At 63.6% G+C, this 27,914-nt stretch overlaps 7 protein-coding genes across 8 annotated transcripts; 2 read left to right on the top strand and 5 right to left on the bottom strand.

Moving 5' to 3' along the window:
* Positions 1-4: 4 nt before the first annotated feature.
* On the bottom strand, positions 5-1,722 carry CHLRE_09g391208v5 (uncharacterized protein). Its single transcript, XM_043065584.1, has 2 exons — positions 1,477-1,722; positions 5-1,168 (listed from the first exon to the last, which is right to left on the bottom strand). Exons 1-2 carry the CDS (start codon positions 1,702-1,704, stop codon positions 986-988), a joined length of 411 nt encoding a protein of 136 aa, XP_042921156.1. The 5' UTR covers positions 1,705-1,722; the 3' UTR covers positions 5-985.
* A 100-nt stretch (positions 1,723-1,822) lies between these two features.
* CHLRE_09g391171v5 (uncharacterized protein) lies at positions 1,823-6,068 on the top strand. Its single transcript, XM_043065583.1, has 7 exons — positions 1,823-2,000; positions 2,202-2,304; positions 2,554-2,729; positions 3,007-3,100; positions 3,408-3,497; positions 3,799-3,943; positions 4,191-6,068. Exons 2-7 carry the CDS (start codon positions 2,221-2,223, stop codon positions 5,045-5,047), a joined length of 1,446 nt encoding a protein of 481 aa, XP_042921155.1. The 5' UTR covers positions 1,823-2,000; positions 2,202-2,220; the 3' UTR covers positions 5,048-6,068.
* Positions 6,069-6,070: 2 nt separating this feature from the next.
* On the bottom strand, positions 6,071-9,712 carry CHLRE_09g391134v5 (uncharacterized protein). Its single transcript, XM_043065581.1, has 3 exons — positions 9,459-9,712; positions 9,004-9,102; positions 6,071-8,851 (listed from the first exon to the last, which is right to left on the bottom strand). Exons 2-3 carry the CDS (start codon positions 9,095-9,097, stop codon positions 6,414-6,416), a joined length of 2,532 nt encoding a protein of 843 aa, XP_042921154.1. The 5' UTR covers positions 9,098-9,102; positions 9,459-9,712; the 3' UTR covers positions 6,071-6,413.
* Positions 9,713-10,371: 659 nt separating this feature from the next.
* CHLRE_09g391097v5 lies at positions 10,372-13,612 on the bottom strand. 2 transcript variants are annotated; one of them, XM_043065579.1, is made up of 5 exons: positions 13,470-13,612; positions 13,316-13,375; positions 12,621-12,818; positions 11,542-11,694; positions 10,372-10,525 (listed from the first exon to the last, which is right to left on the bottom strand). In XM_043065579.1, exons 1-5 carry the CDS (start codon positions 13,476-13,478, stop codon positions 10,424-10,426), a joined length of 522 nt encoding a protein of 173 aa, XP_042921153.1. In that variant the 5' UTR covers positions 13,479-13,612; the 3' UTR covers positions 10,372-10,423. The 2 variants fall into 2 exon arrangements, with proteins under 2 accessions (XP_042921153.1, XP_001694951.1); XM_001694899.2 differs by having other exon boundaries at positions 10,373-10,525; positions 13,316-13,582.
* A 410-nt stretch (positions 13,613-14,022) lies between these two features.
* CHLRE_09g391060v5 (uncharacterized protein) lies at positions 14,023-15,518 on the top strand. Its single transcript, XM_043065578.1, has 2 exons — positions 14,023-14,508; positions 14,589-15,518. Exons 1-2 carry the CDS (start codon positions 14,121-14,123, stop codon positions 14,597-14,599), a joined length of 399 nt encoding a protein of 132 aa, XP_042921152.1. The 5' UTR covers positions 14,023-14,120; the 3' UTR covers positions 14,600-15,518.
* A 221-nt stretch (positions 15,519-15,739) lies between these two features.
* Positions 15,740-18,111, bottom strand: CHLRE_09g391023v5 (uncharacterized protein). The gene has a single exon (XM_001697362.2). It carries the CDS (start codon positions 17,831-17,833, stop codon positions 16,886-16,888), a length of 948 nt encoding a protein of 315 aa, XP_001697414.2. The 5' UTR covers positions 17,834-18,111; the 3' UTR covers positions 15,740-16,885.
* A 1,410-nt stretch (positions 18,112-19,521) lies between these two features.
* Positions 19,522-27,891, bottom strand: CHLRE_09g390986v5 (uncharacterized protein). Its single transcript, XM_001694897.2, has 16 exons — positions 27,402-27,891; positions 26,835-26,969; positions 26,380-26,513; positions 25,657-25,812; positions 25,340-25,447; positions 24,988-25,042; positions 24,628-24,696; positions 24,054-24,196; positions 23,555-23,679; positions 23,226-23,350; positions 22,924-23,022; positions 22,573-22,647; positions 22,197-22,301; positions 21,833-21,896; positions 21,391-21,576; positions 19,522-21,087 (listed from the first exon to the last, which is right to left on the bottom strand). The coding sequence occupies exons 1-16, from the start codon at positions 27,663-27,665 to the stop codon at positions 21,011-21,013; spliced, it is 1,920 nt and encodes a 639-aa protein (XP_001694949.2). The 5' UTR covers positions 27,666-27,891; the 3' UTR covers positions 19,522-21,010.
* Positions 27,892-27,914: the final 23 nt, after the last annotated feature.

Below are 27,914 nucleotides of genomic sequence, written 5' to 3'. Positions count from 1 at the left end.
GCGGCGGTATGTAAGTTTGCATCATACAGTGACCTTCACGCGTGCAACGTGCCCCCATGGTGTATTAGGGCCATCCGTGGCTCTCGCCAACGCGGCGTTCCCAGACGCGAACAACGTGTTGAGCTTGCGCCTAGAACAGACGACCCCTCAGGACGATATAAGAGGGCTAGCGCTCAGACAGGATCCATCTAGCTCACATCAACGGACCTAGTGCCCTGTCCTCCAGACTCCCCCAGCTATGGCACTGCACACACGCACCCCATCACCCGCCATCGCTAATCCGGAAGCCGCTGCCAGCAATCCAGCTTCCCCGCTTGGGTGGCCTGCACAGCGCAGCTGGCCATGGCGTGGCGTCCTACACATATTTGTTAAGTTACTACGGTATGCAAAATATCAACCCTGAGCGCCCACAAAGCCGACGACGACCCTACCGCCAGGCTCCACCGGCCACTGGCGGCGGTGTGCAGGCAGCAAGGTGTCCTTGGAGCCGTGGACCCCGGCCAACGCCCCTGGGCAGCGCCCCGTTCGTGCGGGCAACCCGCACCTTGCTATGGTACATGCATTATCACCAGAGCAAACATACCAGACATGGCGGGACTAGCACCCATACCGGTGACCCATATCCCTCAACATCCACTGTCATGCCGTGCTGATGCGCGTCAGCACCAGCTTCCACTTCTGGCTCGTGATCGCGCTCTCTATTCCCAACCCACAGGCATCGCGCGAATCACTCAATTGCCAATTTGCCATTCGACCGACCCATAGCAGAAAGTGCACTGTGCAGTCCCGACTACACCCTAACCCATGCACCCGCACCGCTGCAACGCCACGGCCTGGCCACCACGGCAAACAGCACCTGTAGCTGCTACGGGCCAAACACCCAGAGCTGCTGCGCCGAGCCCGAACCATCTTGCCCGCCTCCCGACGTAGTACCAAGATGCTCAGACTGCAATCCTACAAGCTCAGCAACACAGCTAACCCGAAGCTACCGCTGCGCGGGTGGAACTGTGTGAGAAGCGCCGGGCGGAGCGGTGGGCGGCGCCTCGCCCGGATACCGGAATGCGCCCCGGCTGCCACCGCCTGGCCGCTGCACCACCGGGCCCCCAGGATACGGGTGGAGCTGCGGCCCGTGGGAGGGCAGCTGCTCGCGGTAGGTGCCACGGAAGATCTGTGTGTGCATACCGGGTGGCGTGCGGAGGGAAGGCAAAGGCCCAGCTCGGGTCGGGGTGCAAGGGAGCCCGGGCAGTGGTGTGTGACCTGGTCACCGTGCCCGCGGGATATGGACGTCCGCCAGCCCAGCAGCGCACTGTCCTAAGCATCCCGGTTGCGGTGGTGCACGACGCAAGGGCTGGATGTGGCTGCATCACCGCCCTGACCTCCTCTGAAGTAATGACTCGTGTGCCATCCCATGAAACCGGAGACCCCCCCCCCGCCGCACTCCCAGGGCTGGAAGCGTCAGTTTCATGGTGCACTCACCTTGCCCCTCCGCGTGCGATTATCGCCTTTCCCACAGATAGTACTAGCTGGTCCAGTGCTTGATGATTGTACCTCGTTGACCGGTTGGTGGACCGAGTCCGTTGTATAGCGAAACTGTGTCAAGGTCGACGATAGAAACAACTGCCGGGCCAGGTTTGACGTGCATTCCCCAATCGCAGCAAAACTAGCGCTGGCGAGCCGCACGAGACTTGAAGTTGATTGGTTCATGGTTGATCCCGTGATTTGCAAATGAATGCAAGCAAGCCAGACGTTCACTGCGGTCGGGGACTCATTCGGCGCGGCCGCGATCGATGAAAGCCCTTTTGTAGGCCCAGTCAGCACAGGCCAGACACAACAAGTGCAACTCGCAACGATACATCTACAAGTATACCTGGTATCCTCCATCCTATTGGCCGACTGACCGCGTCGCTGTCAGGAGCGTCGTCTGTCTCGCTCTTTAACGGCGGCGCGCCGGCTCTATTGCTCACACACACAGGCGTTTACACACACCACTGCAGCGCCAGGTAGGCGAGCGTCTCCGTCAGCGTGCATGCGCCAGTTGGTTGCGCGCGGGGGCGCGCAGCTTGGCAGCCGCGCGCTTGGTGCTGCATCCGGCATGAAACTTTGGCTTGGCTTGATGTCGCGTAGACTATTAGTCGTTATCAGCAGATCTAGCCGTCCGCATCCCTCAGTAGTAGCATGTGCCGCTGCGACCCCTCGCGCAGGCTTTGACCCACGAGCACGATGGCGGCGCTGTTTATTTGCGTCGTACAACAAAAGGTTATTGAGTTCAACATCGCGGATCAGCAGCTACATCGCGCGCAGAAGGTGCGCGCGCTCCGAAACGCTGCCAGGTGTCGGGGGACGCGTAGCACGATGGCTCTACCCTTCCCCCTCCCCCCGAGACTATCGTAACCAAAAGATAATTACCTCCATGTGTTCATGGACAAGACGTATTGTAAAGGCAAGGTTCAGAGCTCCTGAACCGGACCGGTTCAAAGGGCGACAGGCACGGGACCGGCTGGGCTGTCCGCACCAGCCTGGATCCAAAGTGACCACACTGTTCTGCCACCACAGGATGAGGACCTACGTGCGGAGCTTAGTGCGCTACAGCCGCCTGCTGACGTCACCGGCAGTAGCAGCAAAAGTGCCGCCGACCCGCTTGTACAACCGGGGGGCGGCTGCCTGCTGCTGAGCCCGGCGCCCACCACAAGCGTGGCCAACGTGGGCTCAGCCGTCTGCGTGTTTGAGGGGTGAGTCCGTGATGTGTGGTTTGGCGGGTGACGAACAACGAATGACGTAGCAGCCAACAGCTGCCACATCGACTGTGCTTCTTGTTCCTTGACGGCCCAGGGGGTGTCAGGGAAACTGTGACAGGTTTGCAATGCCCACCGGCGGGGGTGTCGTTCTGCTGCTGCCGTACGGCACCGTACTGGTGCCGTACGCTACAATACGGCAATCCGCTGGAGGCATGTCATGGACCCTCTTACCACCTGCCGCATCTGTGTGCATTGGCGTGTTTGTGTGCAGCATCCTGAGCAACGCGGCCGCTCTGGCTGAGGCCTACGCGCCAGTGCCCGAGGACGAGCCCAGCCCCGCCGTCATCAGTCTGTCCAACGCGCAGGTGGGTGGGTGGCGGCGGAGGCCTGTACCCATAACATTGGGAACTCACGGGTGTGCGGCTGTCACGCGCGCGTGTAGGCACGTAGAGGGAATACAGCACTTGTGGAGCGGGGGCAGCGCAGGGGAGCGGGGGCCGGCTATTGGTGCAGCATGCCAGGACGTCGCCCCCAGCACGGCACGTGCCTGTGCATACCCACGCACACCTGTATGTGCCATAAGCCTGTTGCCGTGGTTGGCTGTGCACAACATGCGCTTGATATCCTCACCTGCCCCCGCCACCCCCGTCACTCGCCCGTGCGGCCGCGCAGTTGATCTGCCACATGTACGCCCAGGCGGGTGTGGACCTGCTGGGACTGCTGCGCGGCTCGTTCACGTTCGTGCTGTACGAGAGCAAGACGGTGAGCACGTGGGCTTGTTTGGGCGCACCTGTGTGCTGGGCAAGCACTAGAAGAAGGTGTGCGTGTGTGTGTCTGTGTGTACCTCGGGTTTACACATCTGCCTTGCCGAGTCCGATGTGTGTGCATGTGCAGCAGGACTTGCGGGGGCCATGCGCTCCAGGCTTTTGCCGCAAGGAAGCTTGCATGCGCACACAGTCGAACCTCCATCTGACGGAGCACGCCCTGCCCACTTCCCGCGCCTTGTCCCACACATGCACCCTCACTCAATTCTCCCCTGGCGCCACCGGTGTGTTCCGTACAGAGCCGCGTCCTGGCTGCTCGCGACGGCTCGGGGCGCTGCCCTCTGTTCCAGGGCCGCACCGGGCGCGACAGTCTGGCGCTGTCCTGCAGCCGGCAGCTGCTGGAGGGGCTGGCGGGCTGCCACGACGTGGTGGAATTCATGCCAGGTGGGTGGCCGGCGGGGGGTGGGCGCGGGGCGGGTTGGGGTCGTGGTAGGTGGGGCGCCGGAGCCTTGTAAGGTGTAGGGCGGGAACGGGCGGGATGGAGCCAGCATGTTTAAGAGCGATTGCGGCAGTGGGCAGGCGCGGGCCGAGGGGCGGCGAGGGATAAGCAGTGTTGCAGGAGTTGTCACACTGCTGGCGCTACGCACACCTGCTGAGTTCCCATACCGGTACTTCTCGTGCTCGCCCGCAGGTGACTACAAGTACGGCTGGAGCGCCACGCCGCGCCGTTACCAGCCCGCGGACAGCGCCAAGCTGTCGCGCCGCTCGCTGGACGGACACCACGGCGGCGCCGGCGTCGGCAGCGCGTCTGGCAGCCGCCGCAGCAGTGTCGACCTGCAGCACGGCGGAGCGGGCGGCAGCAGCAGCCGCCCCGGCTCCCGCCGCACCAGCCTTGACTTCCATGACCCGCACGCGCCCGCCGCGGCTGCGTCGATGTCGCCGCTGCACCCGCACCCGCACCGCACGTATGTGGTGACGGCAGAGGACCCGCGCATCCACAAGGCCCAAGCGGGCGCCGCCGCCGCAGCGGTGGGGCAGCAGTCGCCGCCGCACTACCACGGGAGCCAGCAGCAGCAGCACCGCCCCGGCAGCGGCCGCCGCACCAGCATGGACCGGCGCCGCAGCGTGGACCAGCAGGGCCCTTGGCGACTCGGCTCGGAGCAGCTGCAGCAGCACCAGCAGCACCAGCAGCAGCAGCAGCAGGCGGCGCAGGGACAGTTGAAGGAGGCGAACCACAAGCCGCAACAGACGCAGGGACAGGGGCAGCAGGGCGCCGGCGGGCGACGCCGCAGCATGAGCAGCCGCGACGGGCGTGCCAGTCTGGACGGCCGCAGCAACGCCTCCTCCACGGACAGCCGCTCCACGGCCCCCAAGGCGGCGCAGCCGCAGAAGGCTAAGGAGGCTGCCAAGGCGAGTGCGCATGATGACCACAAGGACAGCGCCGCATGCAGCCTGCGGGTGGACGCGCCAGAGTGGAAGCCGACATGGGTGGCTGCGGCGGGCGCGCACAAGCAGCCGGCACCGGTGGAGGCTGTGACCGCGCCTTAATGCCCGGCGGTGGCGGCGGTCGCGGAGGAGATAGCGGCAACTGTTGGCACTGGTTCCAGGTGGGGGTGTTGGTCACGGGTGTCGGTGATAGGTGAAGCATTTCAGGTTGCAGGACGGCTACGGCGGCACACATGCAAGATGCACGGAATGCGGATACTGGGGATGTCACTGTATATGATACGAGAGGGCCCCTTGGTTGGACAGCCGCCGCACGGATGCGCACACAGCCATCCATGCAGGCTGCGTTGAGAAGGGCTGGCGCTGCGCTTGCAATTTTTACGTGCAGCGTGCGTCGGCAAAACATAGCATACTGGCGCAAACCGCGAGTGCTACGTATTACTATTTGCTATTGTCTATTGCACGTCCGGATTTGCGGGGATGCCAAAGGCCCCCAACATAGATGCGTGTGCTTAGTAGGCGCCCGCGTCAAGGTGGCTGGGTTGATAACGACCCGGGATCAGCCCTTTTCCTGCCTCCCTAAGGCAGCCACCTCCTTGTTACGTGCAGCCCATTTAAGAGCCGAGGATGTTTATTGGGGGGGGGGTTGCAAAGATGGTTGGAAGTTGAGAAGCGGTACGGTTGTGGTGGTGGTGGTGTAAAACAGTCTCTGTGCACGGCCTGGATACTCCCTTTTCGGCCGCTTGAGTTTTGGAAGCGAGTCAAATTTCAGGGGTGAGCGCCGCGTTGTAGCCTGTAGACGGTGAACGTGGTGTGGGCATATCCCAATTTTCCCGTTCGGCCGCTGCGGGGATTCACTTGTAAAGTGTATCGGTTGTCGGCCAGCAGGCGGCGAGTGAGGTCATTTCTGACCGGGGGCACCCTTGGTTGTGACGAGATGAGATTCGGATGTCGATGTTGTTGCACGGGCGCGGAATGCATGCGAGGCTCAGCTGGTGCCGCGGTGCGCTGAACGTATCTTGCTAGACCTGACAGGCGGTGCCCGTGTATTGTGTTCGTAAGCGTTGAAACCGTGTTTCGTATCCAGTGCCTTGTGAAAGGTCGAGTGTAACATCAGGTCGTTTGCACGAGGCAACCACCATAGCTGGCATGCGCCTGATTTAGTTACTCGCCGTTGGCCAGTGCGGCAGCAGCTCTTTCTCGGCCGTCCTGCCCTCAGCCAACAGTGCACGCCCAGCCAGCATCCGAAACGCCAACCTGCTCAACACCCACACAACCATACAGTTGTTCGCACCACTCCAGCCTGCGAGGACACCAAACACGATAGCAACCAACATATCGAACTACCACTAACGGGGGCCAACCTTATGTACAACTATAGGTCGACGCTCTGACACCAAACTTATGACTAGTGCTTGGCAACAAAATTCAAGTGCTTTGCACGTACTCATCGTCGCGCCACACGGCCTCAGCTTGCAAAGGAGGGGCGAGCCGTCACCTCCGCATCTGCACCCCACATGCTGTGGTTGCTGCCAGCCACTGGCCACTGCTGCACCCAAGGCACCGGCCCTAGCGCCGCATCCGACGCCCCGAAAGCCGGATGCGGGGCAGCAGTGCTGTCGTATCGCTGTAGCTCCCAAGCCCCGACACCACTGCTATTCTCAACTGCACCGCCAGCAAAGCCGCGGCTGATGCCGCTCCCCTCAGCCGCGTCCGCGCACGGCACCACCGCTGCATACGGTACCGTGCACAGCGCCGCGCCGTGCCGTTGCTGCAGCAGCACGTGCACCGCCGGCACAGGCCCGTCAAACACGCAGTGCTGCAGCACGCCACGAGCCCACGCACACGAGCGCGCCGACGCCGGCGCAATGTGCGCAGCGTCCGCCTCCACGTCGGCTTGGCCTTCTGCCTCGTTGGCCGACTCCAGGTCCGGCGCTGCCTCCAGGCGGCACATCACTGCCTCACCGAACATGACAAACGGCAGCAGGCAGTCGGCGGTGGCAATGACCACCTCGCCCTCGCCACCGCTGCCCGCCGGCGCGTCCAGGCGCACGCTGTACAGCAGCGGATTGCTGCGGCGGTCGATGGAGATGACGCGTCCCAGCTGCGCCTGTGATGGCCCCAGCCACCACCACACGCGCTGGTGCTGCAGCAGCCGCCGATCGGCGGCGCCATCGAAGGCGGGCACCTCGGCCACAGCGGTGCCGTCGGCTGCGCCTTCGGCGGCGTCAGGCAAAGGCAGGGGCTGCGGGGGCTGGGCGGCCGTGTCGATAGACATGGGCTCTGCCACGGCCTGCAGCCCTATCGTGGTGAGGCTGGCTGCGCGGCGCAACGGGATCCCAACCTCTGCCGCGGGCTGGTGTGCCTGGTGCGGCCGCTGCAGCAGCTGCTCCAGGCGCAACGCCGGCCGCGATAGGTCAAGCGCCGCCACCGCCCCGCGGAGCCCGGAGCCGCCGTCAGCGGCAACACTGCCGCTGCGCTCCCGCAGCTGCAAGAATGCCGCGTGCGCCTGCTGCTCGAGGTGCTGATGCTGGCTAAGCTGGTGCTGATGCGGGTGCAGGCGACCAGGGGGCGCGAGGCTGCGAGAGCCGACGAATGAACCCGAGAGGTCCAGCGGAACCAGGCCTTGGCGCTCGCCGGACGAGGCCGCGGCGATTGCTGCCAGGCTGACGGCAGCAGACGCCTCCGCCAGGGCCGCAGGGTTGCATCCCGATGCTGCAGACGCTGGTCGGGTGGGCGGCGACTCTCCATGCGCGCCGGCAATGAGGTCCGCAGCCGCGACACTCGCGCAGCGGCCGCGCAGGTCGGTCCACGTGCCGCGAACTCCACCACCGCCGCCGCTGTTAGGGTCGGCAGCATCGCCTTCACCCAGCCGACGAGCTGCGAGGTGCCCCGACAGACCCGAGCTCGTGACGCGCACAGAGCCCGCCCCCGCACCCATGGCGCCGCCACCCAGGCGCACACCCGCGCCCGAAGACTCAGCCGTGGCCTGCAGACCGGCACCCACGCCAAACGCGCTGACGCCGGCGCCTGCGCCACTGTCGCTGGCCGGGCGTGAGCGCTTCATGTGTGGCTGGCTGGCCTCAGGCAGGCTGGTGTGCGAGGGCGTGCGGCCATGCTTTCCGGGCGAGGCCGACAGCAGCAGCGAAGCGGCGGCCGCCGTTGCGACGGCGGCCGCAGGGCGCGGCGGGATAGCCGCTGCTTTGTGGCACGCAGGCTGGTGTGCAGCGATGTGTTGCGCTGCAGCAGGGAAGGTGACGGGGCTGCTGGGACCGCTGCCGCCTGCACTGGCCGCAGTTGACGACACGGGGCTGCCGGGCGGCGGCCCCGCCAACAGCGAGGGCACCAACGCCAACTCAGGCAGGGGAGCAGACGACTGGCGTGTGGCAGTGTTGTATGCGCCGCCGCGCTGCAAGCCTGCGCCAAGGCCCCCAGCTGCTGTGGAGTCGAGCCCAGTGGGCGGTGTGTCCGCTGCAAGTGCCGCCGGCCCTGTCGCCGCCCAAGCATTGCATACTGAGGCGTTGGCAGGCAGCGAAGGCGCCGTGGTGGCGTACACGCCCGCGCCCCCATACAAGCCTGAGGCCATGCCCGGGAAAACGCTGGGCAACGCCGCTGCAGGTGGCGCCGCGGTCGGCAGGCAGTGCTTGCGCCGGAGGCTGTCCTCCTCGGCCGACTGAATGCTGGCGGCCATGGCCGCTGCCAGCTGCCTCTGGAAGTCCGCGTCGTCGTCCTCCACAGCGCCCAGCCGTGACGCCAGCGCGCCGCCAAGTTGCGGCGGCGGGGCGGGCAGCATCAGCACCGGCGAGGCGCGCCCTGCTGTCGCCGTTGTGGCGGCGTCGCCTCCGCCCGCGGTCGCGGCCTGGCCCGCCGCAAGCAAGGCATCCCACGCCGGGTTGTACAATTCATCTGCACGTGACAGATATCGGTACGATGTTTTGGGTTTAGCAAGGGATCTGACTGCAGCGAATGCATGTGTCTCGCAGTGCGGCTGTAGTTTGTGAGAGGCTGCGCGTCGGGGTGTTGCACGTGGCCGCTGGCAAGGCAGTGAAGGCACGCACCTGTCGCTGGCGCGTCCTGAAGGCTAGCTGCTATTGCCTGTGCCAGGTCCGCCTCATAACTGTCCTCAAATTCCGTGAGGCCGGTGACGGACATGACAGCTGCGAGGATGAAGGGGCAGGGGAAGGTGTGGGGAGCAGTGGTCGGGTGGTGAGATGGCGCCAAAAGGTTGGGCGCCTACGTTAGCACCATAGGTGGTGACAACACTACTACAAAAAGGGCCATATCTTCAATGGCGGACCGTGCATAGAGCTGCGCAATTGCCGGCCGAAGAGGCGTGCGTGCAATTTGCAGAGAGCCTCTCGGCGGCTCTTCAACAACGTGTGCATACGTCGCCACAAAGCAACCATCCATCCAATACAGTTGCATATAATGCCGGTCGGCCCAGCCACACAAGCAGTTTGAGCGCCCGGCCAGGCTTGTGTTGACCGGCCGCACTACCTCAGGTTCAGCTCACCAGTTGCTTAAGCGCTAGCCTGGAAGTTACTGATATGGTACGCCAAGTTGAGCCTGCCGGTCAGCGCCTGCCGCAGGACATTTCTGATCCTGAACAACGATTATGGTTCTCGAAGGCTCAGGGCCTCAGGTAATGGTGATGATGCGCTCTGATGTGCAACACATCTGCTCAACAGTATATCATGGGCGACCAAAGCGCGCCGATGGCAAGGCGCGAAGGCGACTCAAATCCGAATGACGGAGGCCTTTCTTCTCACCGGGGGCAAGGAGTACACATAAACTAATATTTGTTGCTGGTTTTAGCTTGTGCGTGCTGCGGCATCCACATCCGGCGGCTTGGGCGTCTGGGCGAATAAATGTGCTCGGTGCCCCCCCCCCCCTCAACGTCGGCTGCCCGCACCTCCCCCCCCTGGGACTGAATTGGAAATGGTAAGCGGTGAGCGTCCCGGGGAGCGCGAGTTGAGCAGTTGAGCCCGAAACCCGCTACCTAATGACTGCACAGGAGGAATGTGGACACGAGTAAGAGTGTGGGGCCGTGAAACAGGGTCGTGACGTCGATTGCCGAATTGCCAACTCCGAAGGCGCACTTCCCTTCACTCCGGTGATCAGGACTAATAGCTGCAGTATAAGTAACGACACGGCTGGCCTCGTCTGTCCCGTTGCGATTGGTTTATGTAGCTGTTGATAGGCTGTAGGGCACGCGTGCACGTTGCAACTGGAATGCACCCGTCTGTGCCCCCACGACGCCCCCGTAACTCGACCGCGCACTCAAGCTAAACCCCGGGAACTGGTGTTTTGCGCCGGCAGAACCTGCTGTACACAGTTTGTGCTACACAATTCTTCAACCTCTGCCACTCCCTGCTCCCCTCCAAAGCCGGACTCGGGGCTGTGCAATGAGACCTTGGGCCAGGTTGCAGGGGTTGCGCGTTACACGATCTAAAGCACTTTCACAGCATGCGAAGCTGCTTAGCGCTTGCCGCGGCCCACGACCTTGGGGGCAGCCTTTTGGGGACCAGCGGCGGCCTTGGCAGCGGCGGCGCGCTCCGCCTTCTGCTTCTTGGCGCGCTCCTGTAAACCAAAGCGGAGGGCCAGGCAGAGGGAGGCGAGCGAGGGTCAGCTTCCTACCAAGATGGGATGTCATGCATCATCTGGCCATGCGGTGCGTGAGGCAGCTAAGCTGTGTCGGCGGGGCCTCGGCCAGGTCCTAGGGCAAACGCGCTCCGCACTGCCCGGCCCATGAATGCCCACACGCCCAACTGCCCCTTTGGCGCCGCACAAGCTCCTGCTGCCCAGAGTGGCTGTTGCTTCCATGCGCCGCCGGCATCGAGACTCATGCGCCCGCGCCGGCAGCAAGCCCAGTCGCCTGGTGGTTCAGGCTGGCGGCACCATACAGTGCTGATGCATGCCGATGACCGGCCGCCGCCAGCGGCTAGGTCCATGACCACCGCTGCGCCCGCAGCCGCGCCATAGCCGCATGTCCATTTTCATGAACTAAGCAGGCCCTGCCGGACGACAGCTCAAAGCGGCTGCTGAGCTGGTTGAGACCCCCGTAGCCGCCGCAAATCGGTGCCATGTGGGCCTGCCGCCACGTCAGTCCGATGCTGCTGTCGCCACCGTCACGGGCCGCCGCCGCGGTCTCGCCTCACAAACTACTGCAGCGCCACTCATGCTGCTGGCCGTTAGTTGCTCGTCCGTCCTAGTATCGCCGGATACACCGCTTGCTCGAACTGGCCCGCCACAGGTTTTGCTTGCGGCACGACTGGTGCTCAGCCCTCACAATCTCGGGTCGGTGCAGTGGGCAGCCCGCATCGTGCCTGCCCAATTCCCGCTGTCTAATGCTTCGCATTCTGCTTTACGGTCCTTGTCATGCCCCTCGTACGGCCGCTGCATTCCTAAACACTCGCTGTTCTCAACGTTGAATACTGCCTATCACATACCCACGAAAGCGCGCATGCCAGCAAGTGCCAGCCTTCTGCCTGTCAAGCACTCCTCTCTGCGGCACTCCCCCCCCTCCAGCATGCCCTTAATTCCAAGCCTTCTGCCCCGCTCCACCCAGCCCGGCATTGCCGCGCGCTAAAACCCACCTTAACCTCACGGATGGCAGCCTCACGGCTGGCCTGGCGGACCTCGGGCTTCTCCGCCCGCTTCTTCTGGATCACCTCCAGCGAGGTGCCCACGATGGAGCGGTTGTTGGACTTAGCGGCAGTCCGGCGCTTCTTCTTCTGCACCTCGCTGATCTGTGGGCGAGGAAAGGAGGACACACAGTGGCGGCGCAGGGCGCGAAGCCAGGTCAGCAATGCAGGGCAGCTTGGACGGTAAGGTTGTATGCGGGCGCGCGCGGGTCGTGCTGACAGCAGCCACCGTGCCTGGGACAGCAGCTGCCGTGCGTGGGTGACACAGGGCTCGGCCGCGCTCCGCAGTTTCCGGCGGCCCTGCCCGCTGTGGCCCATCCAGTCTTCCTCAGCTCGCGAGGCTTGCAGCTGCTGCTGGCGCCAGCTGCTCGCGCCTCTGCCGGCCTCTAAGAAGGCATCGCATCAGAGAGCAGGTCGCCCGCTGGGCCTCCGCTGCCTCCAGTCCGCGGCATGGCACCAGGATGAAGCGCGCTTCATGATGATTCGTGCGCCCCCGCGCCCCCGTGTCTGCTGCTGCAACTGTCGTCCCAGGCAGCGGGGCGAACCCGCCGACATTTGGACTCGCGCCCACCCGCCGTGTGCCAAGGCAGGGCAGCATGCCACTAACCCGCAGCAACGCCGCGGGCACGCATTCAGGCGCAAGCGCCCGCATCCAGTCCTGTCCGCATACGAAAGAGACCAGACCCCGCAGCTGCGCCTGGTGTAGCTTCCTTTGCCCCTGCCCCATACTTCCTCGCGTTTGCTACTGTACAAGCTGCTGCAAATGCCGCCCCCGCGCGCGCCACAGCCGCTGCATCTGCTGCTCTCTGTGGTGTAGGTCCGCAGATGACTGCTTACGACGATGCAGCACCGTCTGCCGCTGCCGCTCCGCGCGCGCTGTCCGCCACTGTCGAATGCTTCCGCAGATGACGCTGGGAAACAATGCTTCTCTCGAGACGCTTGGTAATGCAACAGCAAAGCACACGCCCCCGACGCGTCTGCCCTCCCCACGCCCATGGGGCCCCTTTCCCTCCAAGCTGCTGGCGGCCCACCTGGTCCTTCTTGTGCTGCTTGCGGTAGGTCACAGTCCACGCCAGCTTGGCGGGACGGAGACGGTTGTGGTAGTAGGACTTGCACTTCTTGTTCAGGAACATGTAGTGCTGGCCATCCGTGCGGATGAAAATCATGCCCTTGCCAGGGTAAATCCTCAGGCCGCTGAAGCGGCACGTGTTCGTCTTCAGCACCATCTTCTGCAGGTAGAGGAACGATATTGGGCGAGCGCGGGTGAGCGAGCTGAGCGAGCTTGAGATGACGGCCGTGACCAGCTCCAGGAGCCGGTGTACACCCAAGCGCTGCTGATACGTGAAGCACTGTAACTGATTTCTGGTGCTGTTGCTTCTATTTGCGGAGAATCGAAATGCCCACGAGGGCCGTCCCAAGCGCAGCCGCTGCGCCAGACCCTCTGCGGTCGCCATAGCAGCCGCGCCCGATATCTGCCAGTAAGCTGGTGAAAGTCCAATTATTGCAGGACGCCAGCATGGCCCGGAAAGCCGCCAGCACGCGAGGCCGCCAAGAGCGCGGAGGTGCGCCGCCCGAAGGGCGTATGTCCAGCGCTGCTCCGCAAGCTCAAAATCCAAGGCTGAAACATTGAATCTGATGGTGCTGCACGCGGTGGAGCCTGGCACGCTGCGGCGCGCCGATGGCCCCTTGACACTGCTTAGCTCCGCCAGACAGCCAATCATCTCACCTGGTCTAAAGATGAGGTGTGCCCTAAGGTAAAGAGGGAGAGTCTAGGGCGCGAGACGCGCTGAGTAGCCGGGAGCGGGCGCGGTACGGCTGCTCCTCATTCGGTCATGAAATCGCAGCCCAGCGCGCAGCAGGTAAATTTACCGCATTCACACCACGCCCATTAACTACGCTGAGCCTGTGCACGGCTCCAAATGTAGTCGACGGCCAAGCGACTGCATTGGAGCCCGCTGCATTTCTCCCCTCGCGTTCGCTCTGTGACGCTTCCTGGAGTGGCTGGGCAGTCTGCTTACATAGCTTGGCATCAGCCAAGGTTGGTCGGGCTTTCGGCCCATCGCGAGGTTCCGACTCCCACTTGGGCCCCACTCACGGCCCCACTTGCTGTCACCTGCGACCCTGCCCAGCCAGGACGGGTACAGGTGCTCCCCGGGGATGTGCGGGGCGGTCAATGTAGTAACACGGGGCTTATCATGGGTAATACGTGCGTCCGATGCACGTGTAGGCTGTAGGGGCCCCAAAGCGTTGCCCTGCGTTGCAGGCGGCCTAGTACCAGTACACCCGCAAGCCGCCCCAGGTTGCTGCATTGGCTTCATACCCGAGCCGGGCGCGTGGGTGAGTCATGTGCCGTTGTGGGCTAACCCGGCGCTGTGTGAGGACGGCCGCACGTTGGAAGTGGCTTTCGCGGATTTGTTCGCTCTGCTGGGACTGGCGTGTGTGGGCCAGCTGGTGACGGCCTGAACGAACTGCGGCAGGCATTGACACGCCCTTGGGCGGAGGGCTCCCGGTTTGGTGAAGCGTGTGTGGAAATGTATGTGACTGCTGTGTGGCGGCGCGTGCTGCACTGGAGCACGCGGGCGCGCCTGCCGTCGCCCCTGCCGGGGCCGGCGTCGCCTCAAGAGGCGGCCGACCGGTTTGCGGCGGCGGTGGCCCTTCTCCCCGCTGGCTGGGCTGCCGCCGCGCGTGCCGCCCAGCTGGCTCGGGGGCTTGCCGCCGCGCTGCCGCTCCCGGCGGCCGACATCGTGAGTGCTACGGCGGAGTCGGTACAACAGGTGGTGCGGGGGCTTGCCTGGTTGCAGTGCGGGGGGCCGCCCATCCTGCTCACTGCCTACACGGTGAAGGCGGGGACCGTGCTACAAATGGCTCCACAGTTCGCCGCCCTGAAGGCTAAGCATTTGCAGTATGTGTGCGATGCGGGTGTGTCGGGGGTGGGGGCTGCCCTGGCGGCGGGGGCCTTCGTGTGCACCTTGGCCCGCTTGTGGTCGCTGAAATGGGAGAATCATCATAAGGAAGCACTGTGGCGTGTGGCCGCCAACGCTTGCTGGGCGTTTCCACGGCATGCTAGCGAGCGGGCGCGAGGCGTTGCTGTTGACCCGTGTTGGGCGTGTGGGGTTGACATGCAGGATGGGGACCGGCGTCACTGGTGTTGGGACTGCACTGTTGCGCTGTCCCTGCGGGAAAACATGGGACTGGCTATGGGTTTCCTGCCGGAGGAGGCTCTAAGTGCCTTCTCTCGTGAGGAGTTGTGGTTGGTGCGCCCGCCTGCGGGGCTTGCGCCACCTGTGTGGGATGTGGTGTGTCTCGCTGCTATGTCTGCCCTGGACTTTGGTCGGCAGCGTATGGTTATGGCCGGGTTGGCGGCGCGAGCGAAGCTGCCGTCGGCCCGGGTGCTGAGCATTGGACTTGCCGTCGTAGCTGACTTCTGGGGTCGTCTCCAGACGTTTGTGACTCTGGGTATCAGGCCAAAGGGTTGGGACACTGTGCCGTCTGCGCATCCTTTCATCTCTCGGGCTGTTGGTGACGGCATGGTTTTGCGCTTGCCGTATGACGCTGATTACCCGCCTCCCTCGCCGTGAGCGGTTGTGCGTGGTTGGTGGCTTTGTGTGTGGGCAGGATGCACGCGTGGGCGACCGTTCTAGTACCTGGACGCTTGCGCCCTGGTTAGTGCGTGCGCTGTGCGTGTGTCCTGCGGCCTAGACGTTTCCCGGCACTTCTGTGCCTAGGCTTGTGACGTTGAGGCACAGCGGTGGGGCTCTCGCGGGTTGAGGCTTGGCTAGGACTCACTGTGCGCGGAGTCACACGGACTTTGTCCGCGGGAGGGTTTGCAGCAAAGTCGGGGTTGATGGAGTCAAGTTGGGCCCTGATAGCATGTGATGGCTCGGCGTCTTTGGGTGCTGGGACTGTCCCCTCTGTAACATCCGCATTCATACCTGAGGTTGTCATTGAACGGACGATTCTTACTTATCATGTCGCATACCATTCCCCCCCCTGCTCGATGCCGGACACCGTCAGCACGCTGCATGGTTCCCCAAGCACCCCTGGCCTGTGCCGGACATCGTCTGCACCCTTGGTTCCGCAAGGTTCTCGCCGCCCCCGCGCCCCTGTGCGGACTGCACCCCAGACCCTGTGACCGTCACGCTGTCGCTGCGCCAGCTTGAGACTACGAGCCTACAGTACAGCTCATCCCCGCATCCGTTCCGAGTTGCATCCTGTTACGCTTTGGCTGCCGGTCCCCAACTGTCAGCAGGATCACACACAGGGCTGGTCACAACTGCGTTGGCTGTAGCTGCATGCAAAGCGCTGCAGGACGGCTGATGCTCCGTCCCTGCGACCTAAAAGTCCATGATGGGATACTGCTGCCCCGCACTCAGCCGGATGGTGTGTCCCACCCGAACTCCCTTCAACACGCTCTCTCGAAATCATATCGACCCTTACATGCCTTACACACTATCCGCCTATGACCATCGCTGCAGCGGTTGCTGATGCCGCTGCCGCCCTCCCGCCACAATACCTTGACGCATCTTCACAGCTGTTCCACAGCATTCAATGTGTAGCCTCGCTCGACGGCTCAACGCCACCTTTCTCCACCTCATGTAATGCTCTCATTGCCCGCTCACACTCGGGCCATGCAGGCCGAACACGCTTTCAAACACACGCACCACGAGCCACCGTATAGAACCATACCAAACATACCACACTTGGGCATTCCGTTGCCTGCACTGGCATGCGGCCTTGAGCGCCTACCATGCCGTTGGCGTGCCGCATGCGCGACAATAATGTACTTACTCGTGTGGCCTTGCATGCAGCCTCGCACGCATCAAAGCTCTTGCATGTACACACGCGAGCACCGGCTTGCCTCCGTTTCTTCCCCACGGCAGATGGCATACACAAATTGCTTTGTCTCCCATTATGCACGTGTGGCTGTGCACCAGGTGAGCACGTATGCCCAATGCCCCCAGCCCCGCACAAACTTCCGAAATCTCCAAACCTACGCTCTATGTTCCTACCCTGTCGCACACCTACTCAGCATCACAACTCAAGTGAACCGGCCGATGATGATAACCAGCTGCACGGTACGCGTGTGCCTCTCTGCTCTGCGCTGATCCCCAGCAACCCAGCAGCAGCAGCCACCACCGTTAAAAGCGGCAGCGCACTTCCCCAGCCCCGCGTGCACTGTCATCCCATACCTAGAGTGCGACTTCCACCATCGCGAAGACACGCACGCCTTCATCGGCCCCATCGTTATGCGAAACCGCACACGCCGGCATGTCAAACTCACGCGGCGTCCGCGCGCTTAAAGGAAGTAGTCGGGCACGGAGCGCTTCACCTCCGTGATACCGGCTCCCTTCGGCGGCGCGTGGTCGAACTGAATGATTTTGTGGTTCATGTTCTCATCAATGTCCACGATAGCCGCCTTGTTGCCGCAGCGGTAGCAGTAGTTGGGCGCGCTGAACACCGTCACCACCGCGCCCTCGTGCTGCCACAGGAAGCCCTCCGACACCAGCTGGTGCGCGCGGATGATGAACTTGAGGCCGTTGACATGGTTGAAGTGCTCCGAAATGTCTTGCCCGTACGTGTAGCCGGCGCCACGGGGCGAGATACCCCAGCCCATGCGGTCGTCGGGGTCCGACCACAGCAGGTCGCACATGGGGCCTTCGTGCGGCACCTCCTCGAAACGGTGTATTTGGTTGATCTGGTCGAGGGTGTCCATGGAGGGCGACAGGCCGGCGTGCGGGCAGAAGAGCTGGTTCTCAATGACCGCGGCGAGGGGCAGATAGTCGAACAGGTCCGTGAGGACCTGCCAGACCTTTGCGCTGCCGTACTTGCGTAGGCACTCCTCGTAGAAGCCATAGACCTGGGTAATCTGCCGGCTCTCGTGGTTGCCGCGGATCATTACGATGCGGCTGGGGAAGCGGACCTTAAGCGCGATAACCATGCAGACAGTCTCCACCGAGTAGTATCCACGGTCCACGTAGTCGCCCAGGAACAGATAGTTCGCGTCGGGAGCCTGGCCAGCAATCTTGAAAATCTCCATCAGGTCGTGGAACTGCCCGTGAGTGTCGCCGACGACCACGACGGGTGCACGAACATGCGTGACATTCTGCTCTTGCTGCAGCAGCTCCTTGCACTTGGCAGCGAGCTCCACGACCTCCTCCTCCGCGAGCACCTTGCACTCTCTGAGCTGCCCGATTTGAGCGTCCCGCACCGCCGCTTCCTGCTGCGTTAGAGTCTTGCTCAACATGGCTGCGTCACAGGCGTGCTGCGGGCCTGCCTAGGCTGAGTTTTGCCGCCGGCGCTCTATGACAACTCGCGACCGGTAAGCTCAAGTTAAGCTTCCCTACAGCGTTACTATAGCTGCACAACCTAGACAATGGTGGAAAAGATAAGTGCTTGGCCTTAGTTCGCGCTCGCTGGGGGCCCCTTGACCGAAACTCGCTATGAGGCGGGGAAAACCTTTTGCAGTGTGGTTCACAAGCTCATGTATCCTATGGATTATGCAGGGACTGATGGCAGCTCAGAGTTGGGCCTGATTGAGAGCCTGCGCCCTCCGGGCCAATCTTGGCGGGTGGAGCTGGTTGCCCTCTGGGTTAGGCACTAGTCTGTAAACCACCATGTAATGTTCAGCACTCGCGCGCAGCCGACCGTGCCCGGGCTCACAGCTACGACTGACATGTCACAGGGCCGCATGTTGCGCGCGAACCTTGCCGCTGCCCTGCGCTGCGCCATTTGCAACGCCGTGGGGCCTGCGCTTGCATACACTAGAATGCAGCATTGACGATGCAACCGGCCGTAAGCTGGGGCTAGCAGGGGCTCGGACGGCGCTCCGCCTTTTGGCCCCGCGCGTTGCACGGCGTTGCGAGCATGTGGCGCTTTAGGCCCGTGTTCGTGATGGAACATGGCAAGGGGCAGGAAAGCGTAGTCCCGATGTGTGTGGCTCCCACCCGTGCCCACATAAATGCGTAGCAAGAAGGGACAAGGCATTGGTGCGTCGTTCGCGCGCTGTTACTGTACCGACGGTAGCTGGCAGGTTGTGTCGATGTTTTGCTGACGCGCATTCCTCACGCTCCGGGCGCCCGGCCAAGGCGATAGCACCACACAGACTCAATGCGACGCCACACCGCGCGGATAGCATAGCCGATGCGCACCTGCAGGCAGTCGACCGGCGTCCACGGATGAGCTGTGTAGACGAGCACTAGCGTAATGCAACGGCGTGCAGCAAAACAATGGCCGGGCGACAGTGTGACAAACAGGGGCAAGAACAAGGCGAAGCAAAGCAGAAGAGGGGCCCGAATGTGTACGACAATTGTGGCGGGCAGGCCGAATGCGGTGCAACACGCCAACAACACAACCGGAGGTGAGGAAGCGTTGCTGATGGTGAGGATAGGTGCTGCGACGTTCGGTAGGGGAGCTGTGGCCGCGCACTAGTGGGGAGGAAGTTTCCGAGGCGTTGTTTCCGAGGCATTGTTTGTGGCTGATGTTTGTGGCCGATAAAGAAAGAAGTAGAGTTTCGGCTGTGAGCGGCTGGCGAGGAGAGGCGGGGGCTGTTGCGTTTGGAAGGCGGGCGGAAGGCCGCACACGCCGGGAGTCGGGCAGGCTGTAGATTCCGCTGAAGCTGCGTTTGAGAAGGGAGCCGAAGGGACAGCTGGGGTGGGACAGTTGGTGTGGGACAGCTGGAAGGGACAACTGGAAGGGACTACTGGAAGGGACAGCTGGGAGGGACAGCTGGGAGGGGACAGCGGATGTGGGACTGCTGCGGTGGGACAGCTGGGGAGAGGCACGGGACAGCTGGGGAGAGGCACGGGACAGCTGGCATGGGACGCTGGGTGGCTGCAGAGGCTGGCAGCGCTGGGGCTGGTACGTTGGTGGGTACTTGGGTACGCGGCTGGATGGGGCCCGGGCTCACGAAGAGCTCCCCGGTGGCAAGACAGGAGGCGGCGTCTTAAAACCAGCAGCCCTGCGGCACGGGAGCGCGGAGAGGGGACACGCGCACACACACAGGGCAAAAAACAGCCAGGACGAAAAGCCCGCCAAGGAGCCCGCCCACGCAGCCAACACGCGCCCGCCGCAAACAGGCACTCACACGCGCACACACAACCCACAAGACGGCCGAGAAGCCGGCGATCACGCACCGCACGCCCCACACACGGCCGGCGGGACAGCACACTCCCGAAAACCAGCGTCCTTAACGCAAACCCAAGAACCCGACCCGCGCCGAACCGACAAGGAGAAAGCCCACACGCGCGCCAAGCCCCAAACTTAGCACCGACCTGTGTCCCTACCGTAAAACTGGAAACCAGACTCAATGCGACGCCACACCGCGCGGATAGCATAGCCGATGCGCACCTGCAGGCAGTCGACCGGCGTCCACGGATGAGCTGTGTAGACGAGCACTAGCGTAATGCAACGGCGTGCAGCAAAACAATGGCCGGGCGACAGTGTGACAAACAGGGGCAAGAACAAGGCGAAGCAAAGCAGAAGAGGGGCCCGAATGTGTACGACAATGGCGCTTTAGGCCCGTGTTTAGGCCCGGGAATGTCAAGCGCGTGAAAGCATCCCCAAGGCATAGCCGTGAGTCTGTGTGAGACCTTGTGAGCACGTCGCAGCCTTCCTGTCAGGCGCTGAGGAGCAGGGGCTAGGGAGGTCAAGCGCCTTCAAGCGGCAGCTGGCGCGCTCATGCGGATTCCGTGCCTGCTCTCGTGCCGCCTGCAAGCCCACTCCGCCTTCCGCTCTGGTCTACGTACGCATTAGTTCCGCAACGCACGTCGTGCTAGATGCCCATGTTGCCCATCTGCCGACCCCTACCGCAAGCAATAATCGCACTACTTCAGGTTCTATGACAGTGGCACAGTGCGCATCAGTGCGCATGACGGCATAAGTCCATGTACAGCTTCTTGGTGCTCTGCCTGCATCCGCCCGCAGCCTTCAGGCTTCGGTAGCACCGGCCCACACGTGCTTTCCCCAGGGCCTTGAAGCGTTCGGTATGCATCGTCGCAAACCAAGCGCACGCGTGCACGGTCCCGCTGGCAAGGTCCTTCGTAACGAATTCCTGAGCCAATCTCCCACTGTTTCATCATTTCCGCCATCACGTGCTAACTCGTGGCCAAGACTGCCACGCAACGCCTCAATCTATGCTCAGCGCACACCCGCTGCGCGCACCCTGATCACCCGCATGTGTCTCCGCCTCCTAATGCATGCCCCTCCTTCCTCTCCAGCCCTCCTGGGTCCTGGCCCACCTGCTGTCCGCTCACCAATGCTCACCGCCCACACCCCGTTTCTGCCACCGTCCAACTCCTCCTCCTCCGTCACATCAGCCCTGCCCTCCTGTTCAACTGTGTCCACCTCACCAAATACCTGCCTGTTGCCTGCCTCCTGCACCACGGCCTCTCAGCGCCGCTGTTCCTCCTCCACCACGGCCGTACTAGTTCTGCTTGGGCGGCGCGGTGGAAGCAATGGACAGCTCCACTAGCTGCTTGTCGGCCACGGCGGCCGGCGCACCTGGGGGAGGGGAGGCAGAGCATGCGGCATCACCGGTGGTGCGGGGTTCGGCAACCCGGCAGGGGTCGTATACGGGCTACAGCCTACGACTACCAAACATGCTGTGCGCTGGCCTGCAGTGCAAGCTGCTGGGACGCTAATCCAGGGAACTTCGGCAGGCGGCGCTGAGCGGCCGGTGCATGTGGCCTGGCCGCTGCCGTGATGCAGGCTACAGCTACGGCCAGCGAACATGAATGACCTCAGACACGGAGTGCCCCGCATCCCCATGCCCCCATGGCGCCATCCGCATCCCCATGCACCCACCCGTGAGGGCGCACTGCGCCTGCGTGGTCTTGGGGAAGGCGATGACGTCGCGGATGGACGGCGCGCCAGCCAGCAGCATGGCCAGGCGGTCCAGCCCGAACGCCAGGCCGCCGTGGGGCGGCGCGCCGTACTCGAAGCAGTCCAGCAGGTAGCCAAACTTGGACTGTGCCTCGGCGGGAGTCAGGCCTGGAGAGGCGGGGGAAGCAGGAAGGCGGGGAGGCAGGGAGGTGGGATGGGATGGGTGTGGGAGGCAGGAGACGAGGGACGCGGAGTGGAGGGAGAGGGATGGAGATGGGCGTAGGGCCATGGAGCATGGGGCGAAAGGACGGGGCGGCAAGCGCAAACGCGTGTGACAGCAAAGCGCACAACGAGGCTCCAGCTGGGTGTCCACTGTCTGGGTTTACGCGTGTGTCGACCCTGTGTGCCTTCCCGGCGGACTCACCAATGAGCTCGAACACCTTCTGCTGGATGTCGCGGCGGTAGATGCGCAGACTGCCGCCGCCGATCTGCAGGGGTGGGCCAAGTATCAGTTGCGTCCGCGGAGGACGTGGTACAACGTGAGAGCGAACGCCGAAATGGTAACACAGCGTCGACTTCTGAGGCGGTGTCAAGGGGAGCGTGCAGCATGGTAGGGGCCGTCTAGCGCGCATGCAGGCGTGCGGTCATTGTGCGTGGTGGTCCCGCAGCCTCCTTTCTCGGGCAACCCCATCATCGCTCTACACACTATATGTGCATTGGCATAGCCATTAATCACAGCAGCCACCGACACCCGGCCCCGCCTCTCACCCAGCGCGCGCCGCGCTTACCTCCACTCCGTTGTACACGAGGTCGTAGGCCAGGGCGCGTGCGTTGACGTAGTCACCACTGGCCCAGTCGTCGGGACGGGGGGCGGTGAAGGGGTGGTGGATGGCCTAGGGAGTGGCGAGGGAAGGGGCGTGGCATGGGGGAGGAAGAGTGACGAGGAGTGAGTGGAAAGGCGCAGCCGCAGGATTGGCAATCAGTAGTCCACGGCGCTAAACTACTTTGCATGCCTCACACGCACACATGTGCTCTTTGACACATGGCTGGTAATTGACAAAACTTTATGTTGCATGGTGGCCCTGCTCCCCCTTTTCTCTTTGCCTGCTCCCGTCCGCCTGCTCCCTTCTCCCTGCCCCTGCGCACCCCCCCCTGCCCTCTCACCTGGTACCTGCCCTCCTCGGGGTTGAACTCGAACATGGGGAAGTCCACCACCCACAGCAGCGAGTGGTCGCCAGGCTGTGCGCAGAGGCGGCAGGGGCGGAGGACGGGGCGGAGCTTGGGGTGGGCGCCTCGGCGTATGTGTGTGTGCATGTGTGTGTGCATGTGTGTGTGTGTGCGTGTGTGTGTTTGCTTCCAGGACCCATCACTGACGACCTGTGCCGCAATTCTTATGCAGCGCCAGCCGTATCCGAATGGCCCCCACCCCGAGTCCGACATACCGGTACTACTGCTCGGCCGCATCCCCACTAGCCCACGCCCGATAAGCACCCCTCCTGGCACACGCTCCCGCACCTTGATGAGTCCCAGGTCTCGGCCCAGCAGCTGCCGCACGCGGTCCAGCGCCCGGTGCACGGTGTCGCGCGGGCCGGCCGCCAGCAGCAGCAGGTCGCCCTGGAGGCGGCAGGCAGGGGACACGGGGTAGGGGGCAGATCGACACGCGGTCTAGCGCCCCCGTGAGAGTTCGCAGTCCCGCTCCCCGCCACGGCACCGCCGCTGCACACGCTCCCACCCACCCGCTCCTGCCCCAATTCCGGAATCAAGACTTTGCGGGTTCGGAAGGACCCAACCCCGGACCCCTGCTCGCCCTCCCTCACCGGCTGCGCCCCTGTGGCCGCCATCAGCTGCGCCGCCTGCTCGGGGCTGAGCCCCTCCTTGATGGCCTTGGCGGCATCCAGCGAGCCGTCAGCAGCCACACGGATGGAGGCCAGGCCGGCGGCGCCTTTGGGGTGGGTGGGGTACCCGGGGTGGGGGGCACGGGCGTAGGTTTGGACATTTGCGACGGCGGTTGGGCAACGTAGCGGGCACTACGACTCATGTGATACGGCTCGGGCACGGTGCTCCGAGGTCCTTTCCATCGGCCCCCATGCGCATGCCGCTGCTGCTCCTGCCAGGTGCGTGACCCCGCAGCCGCCTGCCTGCTCACCCGCCGCCACGGCCTCGTTGGCGATGTCGCCCTTGGGCTTGATGCGCGTGTTGGAGATTCGCTTGCCGTCCGGCACCCGGATGGCCTTGACCACGCCACCGTCAGCCACCGCGCCAGCAAACACCCTGCGAGGGTGTGCGCGTGCGTGCGTGCGAGGTGGGTTGGAGGGCAGCCGTTCACGTGGAGAACGGGAGGGAGGGCGTGCATGCGTCCAAGCAAAGTTCCTTCGGGCGGGTGTATGTCTTCGTCTACTCTACAACATTTCGTTAACCACCTGGATGCCCCCCGGCGCACGCATCATACTGAGCCTGATTGTGCATGCGACCACAAGCCGCGGTCCATCTGCACCTGCCGTGCCACCAGCACCTACACCAGCACCTCTCTGTGGCTCTCAACCCCTAGCTTCCCCACCACCCCAGCACCCTCCCCCACCCTTCCCGATACCTCCCGCCCCCCAGCCCCCTTCTAGCACCCTCCCCTGGCCCTGGCGACCACGCACTTGAAGCCGCATCCCGCCACTGCCGGCGACACGTCCACAAACTCCAGCCCGTATCTGAGGTCGGGCTTGTCGGAGCCGTACTTGTCCATGGCCTCGGCGTAGCTGATGCGGCGGAAGGGCGCAGCCAGGGTCACACCCAGGATCTGGAGGGTGGAAGTAGGGGGTGGAAGTAGTGGGTGGAAGTAGGGTGGGGGAGAGGAATGGGGCAGCGGCGCAGGGAGGGGCGGGGTAAGGCGGGGTTGAGGGGCGTGAAGGGTTGGGTGGCCGTGGAAGGCGGTGACAGCAAGCGGCGGCGGAGCGCAGGGGGGCACGTGCGTTGTGAGCGTGGCTGCGTAGGGCAGCATAGTTACCCGCCGCTGCAGTTGGGCGTTGCAGAAACCACGCTAGGCCAAGGCCACGCTGACGCCAAACCCGCACAAGCAATGAGGTGTAGGTATAGCGTGTATAACCCCTCCCACCTTTTTATGCCCTAACTTCCTTGGCCCTACCACCACCACCACCCGCCGTTCACCGCGCCCGCCCCCCCTTGGGCCCGGGCACATGACCCCCCCCCGCCGCCCCCCTCCACACCCACCTGGTCGAACACCTGCAGCACCAGCTCCTCCATGAGGCTCTGCAGCGCCTTGTCGTCCATGAAAGACACCTACGTGGGGGGGGGGAGGGGGATTGTAGACACAAGCCCAATCTCAACCGAACCCAGTGCAAAAGAGCGAGGACGACCGGGGAGGAGGGGCGGCGTACAGGGGGGAAAGGCGGGTTGAGTGAGAGTTGCGGGAATTAGAGAGCCTGGGGCGAGTGGGCGACGGCATTTTACCCACACAAAGCCGCCTATGAAGTGCACAGCCTACGCCTAAGGACAGCACAGCGGCGCACACGGCAAGCACCGAAGTGGCCGCTCTGCTGTGGCGCTCTCCTCCGCCCGTCCTGCCCGCACCTCGATATCCAGCTGCGTGAACTCAGGCTGGCGGTCGGCGCGCAGGTCCTCATCCCTGGAGGGGAAGGAGGGGGCGGCAGCGGAAGAAGGGTGCAATAGGAGAGATGTGAGTAGGCGTGCCGGTCCGCTCCCGCACACGTCTCAGCACACATACGCTCCCACTATTTGTCGAAGATTGTTGTGTGATGTGCGGCACTGTACTGTACTGTACTGTGCTGGCGATGTCGCTTTCCTCCCCGCATTCCCTCGTCAGTCCCCATTCAAGGCGTTTTCTGTATAACCTCTCACACACACACACACACACACACACACAGACACACACACAGACTCACACAGGCCCGCACGTACGCACCTGAAGCAGCGCGCTATCTGGTAGTACCGGTCCATGCCCGCCACCATGAGCATCTGCTTGAACAGCTGAGGCGACTGGGGCAGCGCATACCACTCGCCAGGCTGCACGCTGCGTGGGGGGCGGGGTGGGCCAGGAGGCGGGCTAGGTCAGGAGTCAGGAGTCGGCGCGTGTCAAAGCAACGGTCACGGCACGACACTTGGCATCGTATCAATCATTCCCGCGCCATGTTGGGCTCGGGCATGGCAGTCCCCCTCCCAACCCACACACACGTACATATGGGCTTCGTTTTGCACACATACACACGCCCGGCCGCTCACCGCGAGGGCACTAGGTAGTCCCGCGCTCCCTCGGGTGTGGAGCGCGTGAGGATGGGCGTCTCCACCTCCATGAAGCCGTGCCGGTCTTCCAGGAAGGTGCGGATCAGCCGCAGCAGCTTGTGGCGCAGGCGCAGGTTGGCAGCCATCTTGGGCCGGCTTGGGGATGAAGGGGTGGGAAGCGATGTGGGGTCGGGGTCGGGGGCCGGGAGGTGGGGGTCCAGGGATGGCTAGTCAGAAGGCGAGGGGTGGGAGGGTGGCATAACAGGAGAGCGGGGTGGGTGGCGGTTGCGGTGAGCGCGCTGGTGCGGCGTTGAAGCACTGCTGTGGTGCGGACCGCACACGGAGCTCTTCCCGCCAGCTGTGCCGAATGCCGCAAACGCCCAGGCACGGCACCTGCGTGCTCCATTGCTTGCAGATGCTGCCCCCGCCGCCCCCGATTTCCGCCAGTCCCATAAGTCCTGCACACGCCCAGCAGTGCCTGGCAGCCCAGCACGCCCAGCCCCACTTTCCATGCCCTCCTCCAAGCCTCCCCGCCGCGCCAGCCATCCCACCCCGTCGGCCCGTCCCGCCCCCATCACAACATATACCTACATTACACACACATACACGCACAGACGCACACGGCTTTGGTCCGTTCGTTTTGTGTTTAACACACGCACACACGCGCACACACACACACACATACACACACACGCACACACACACGCACACATATACACACACCGCAGGTCCAGCACTCGGTTCTTGAGGCGCGTGTCCTCCTTGGGCGGCTCCTGCTCCTCCGCCTCGCTGATGGGGAAGGGCAGCGAGCGCGTCACCACGTTCAGGATGTCCACGCTCTCAGCCAGAACCTCCAGCTGCGCGTGTGTGAGGAAAGCAACAAGGCGAGTGTGTGCGTAAGGTAAAAACGAGTGAGTCTGCATGTGTGTTCGTCAGTTGAGGTTGTTGAGGCGCCGGGGACAGTGAGAGTGGGTGGGGCGGGGATCGGCGTGCATGGCGCCGATGCAGCGACAGGTTTGGTTGGCAGCGCCTAGGTCGGACTGCGACACACCAGTTAGCCTGCCTGCTACGTCTTTGGCGGGACCAGAGTCCACAACCCAGCGCAGCCCCTGCTTCCTGGGGCCTCCTACGCGGCATCAAGGCTGGGCCCCACACATGCCTCCCGGCCCCTGCCGCACCTGGCCGGTGGGGATCTTGGGGTTGGGATCCTTGCGCGCGCGCAGCACGCCCTTCACGCACACCACGTACTCATTGCGCAGGCGAGAGGCGGTGCGGGACACCTCTGGAGCCACGCTCTGCGGCTCGCAGATGACCTGGCGGGAGGGGCGGCGTGGGGACGGTGGCAGTGATATGGTGGCGGTGGTGGCGGCGGTGGTGTAAAAGTATGCGGGCGGCGCGGGGAGACGTCACAGGACTCCCTCGAAGCAAGCTTCCAGACACACGCTATTGTGCTGCCCATCTTTCCTGCATCTGAGGCCATCGGATCGTGCCTCCCAGGGATGTGGGTCAGCTCCGGGCGACCGCGGTATGCGACCGCGCGCAGGCTGTGTAACAACCCCATTCCGGGCGATGTGCGCATGCCAAACACAGCAAACCTCCCCGGTTTACACGCTCACAGGCCTTGTGCACTTCCCCCAGGCCCTGCCCACGCCCTTTGTTTTGAATCACCAATTTCTCGGCTGTCCCCGGCTGCTGCGGGGGCGACAGCCCCCTCGTCCCGTCTCCCCGCGCCACTTCCCTCGCACCTGCAGGAGGCCGGAGTGGTCGCGCACGTCAAAGAACTGCACGCCGCCCATATCGCGATTGCGGTCCACCCAGCCGCAGATGGTGACCTTCGAGCCAATATCTGCTGTCGTGACAGCCCCGCAGCCGTGCGAGCGGCTGGGCCAAGTCAACTGTGAGGACATGAGCGACTCGCTTGCCGATGCATGGTTGTCACCGGGCGCATGCTGCGCCTGAGCCTCCGGAGAAGCAACCGAGCTGCGAGCTAGAGTACCACATCGCTGCATATGCAGCGGCAGGGGCAGAGCAAGCGAGCGACCGCTCGACTCAGCCGTCCGCTCCGCAGCGCGAGAAGCAACTGGGACACGCGGCGCGCTCGTGCTAGCGGTAAATGGACGAGAATTTAATCCATCTGCGCGGCGATGCTGCCCGCAAGGGGCTCTGGAGGTCAGCATTATGTTATGCAACTGGCGATAGCACTTACGACCCGGTAAGCGGCGTCGCCTAGGTATCGTACTTATTGAGTAACAAATTCT

Source organism: Chlamydomonas reinhardtii, chromosome 9, assembly GCF_000002595.2.
Source record: "Chlamydomonas reinhardtii strain CC-503 cw92 mt+ chromosome 9, whole genome shotgun sequence".
Classification (NCBI taxonomy): domain Eukaryota; kingdom Viridiplantae; phylum Chlorophyta; class Chlorophyceae; order Chlamydomonadales; family Chlamydomonadaceae; genus Chlamydomonas; species Chlamydomonas reinhardtii.
Note: the sequence above shows the minus strand (reverse complement) of the source record. Positions and strands in the feature narration are given on the sequence as shown.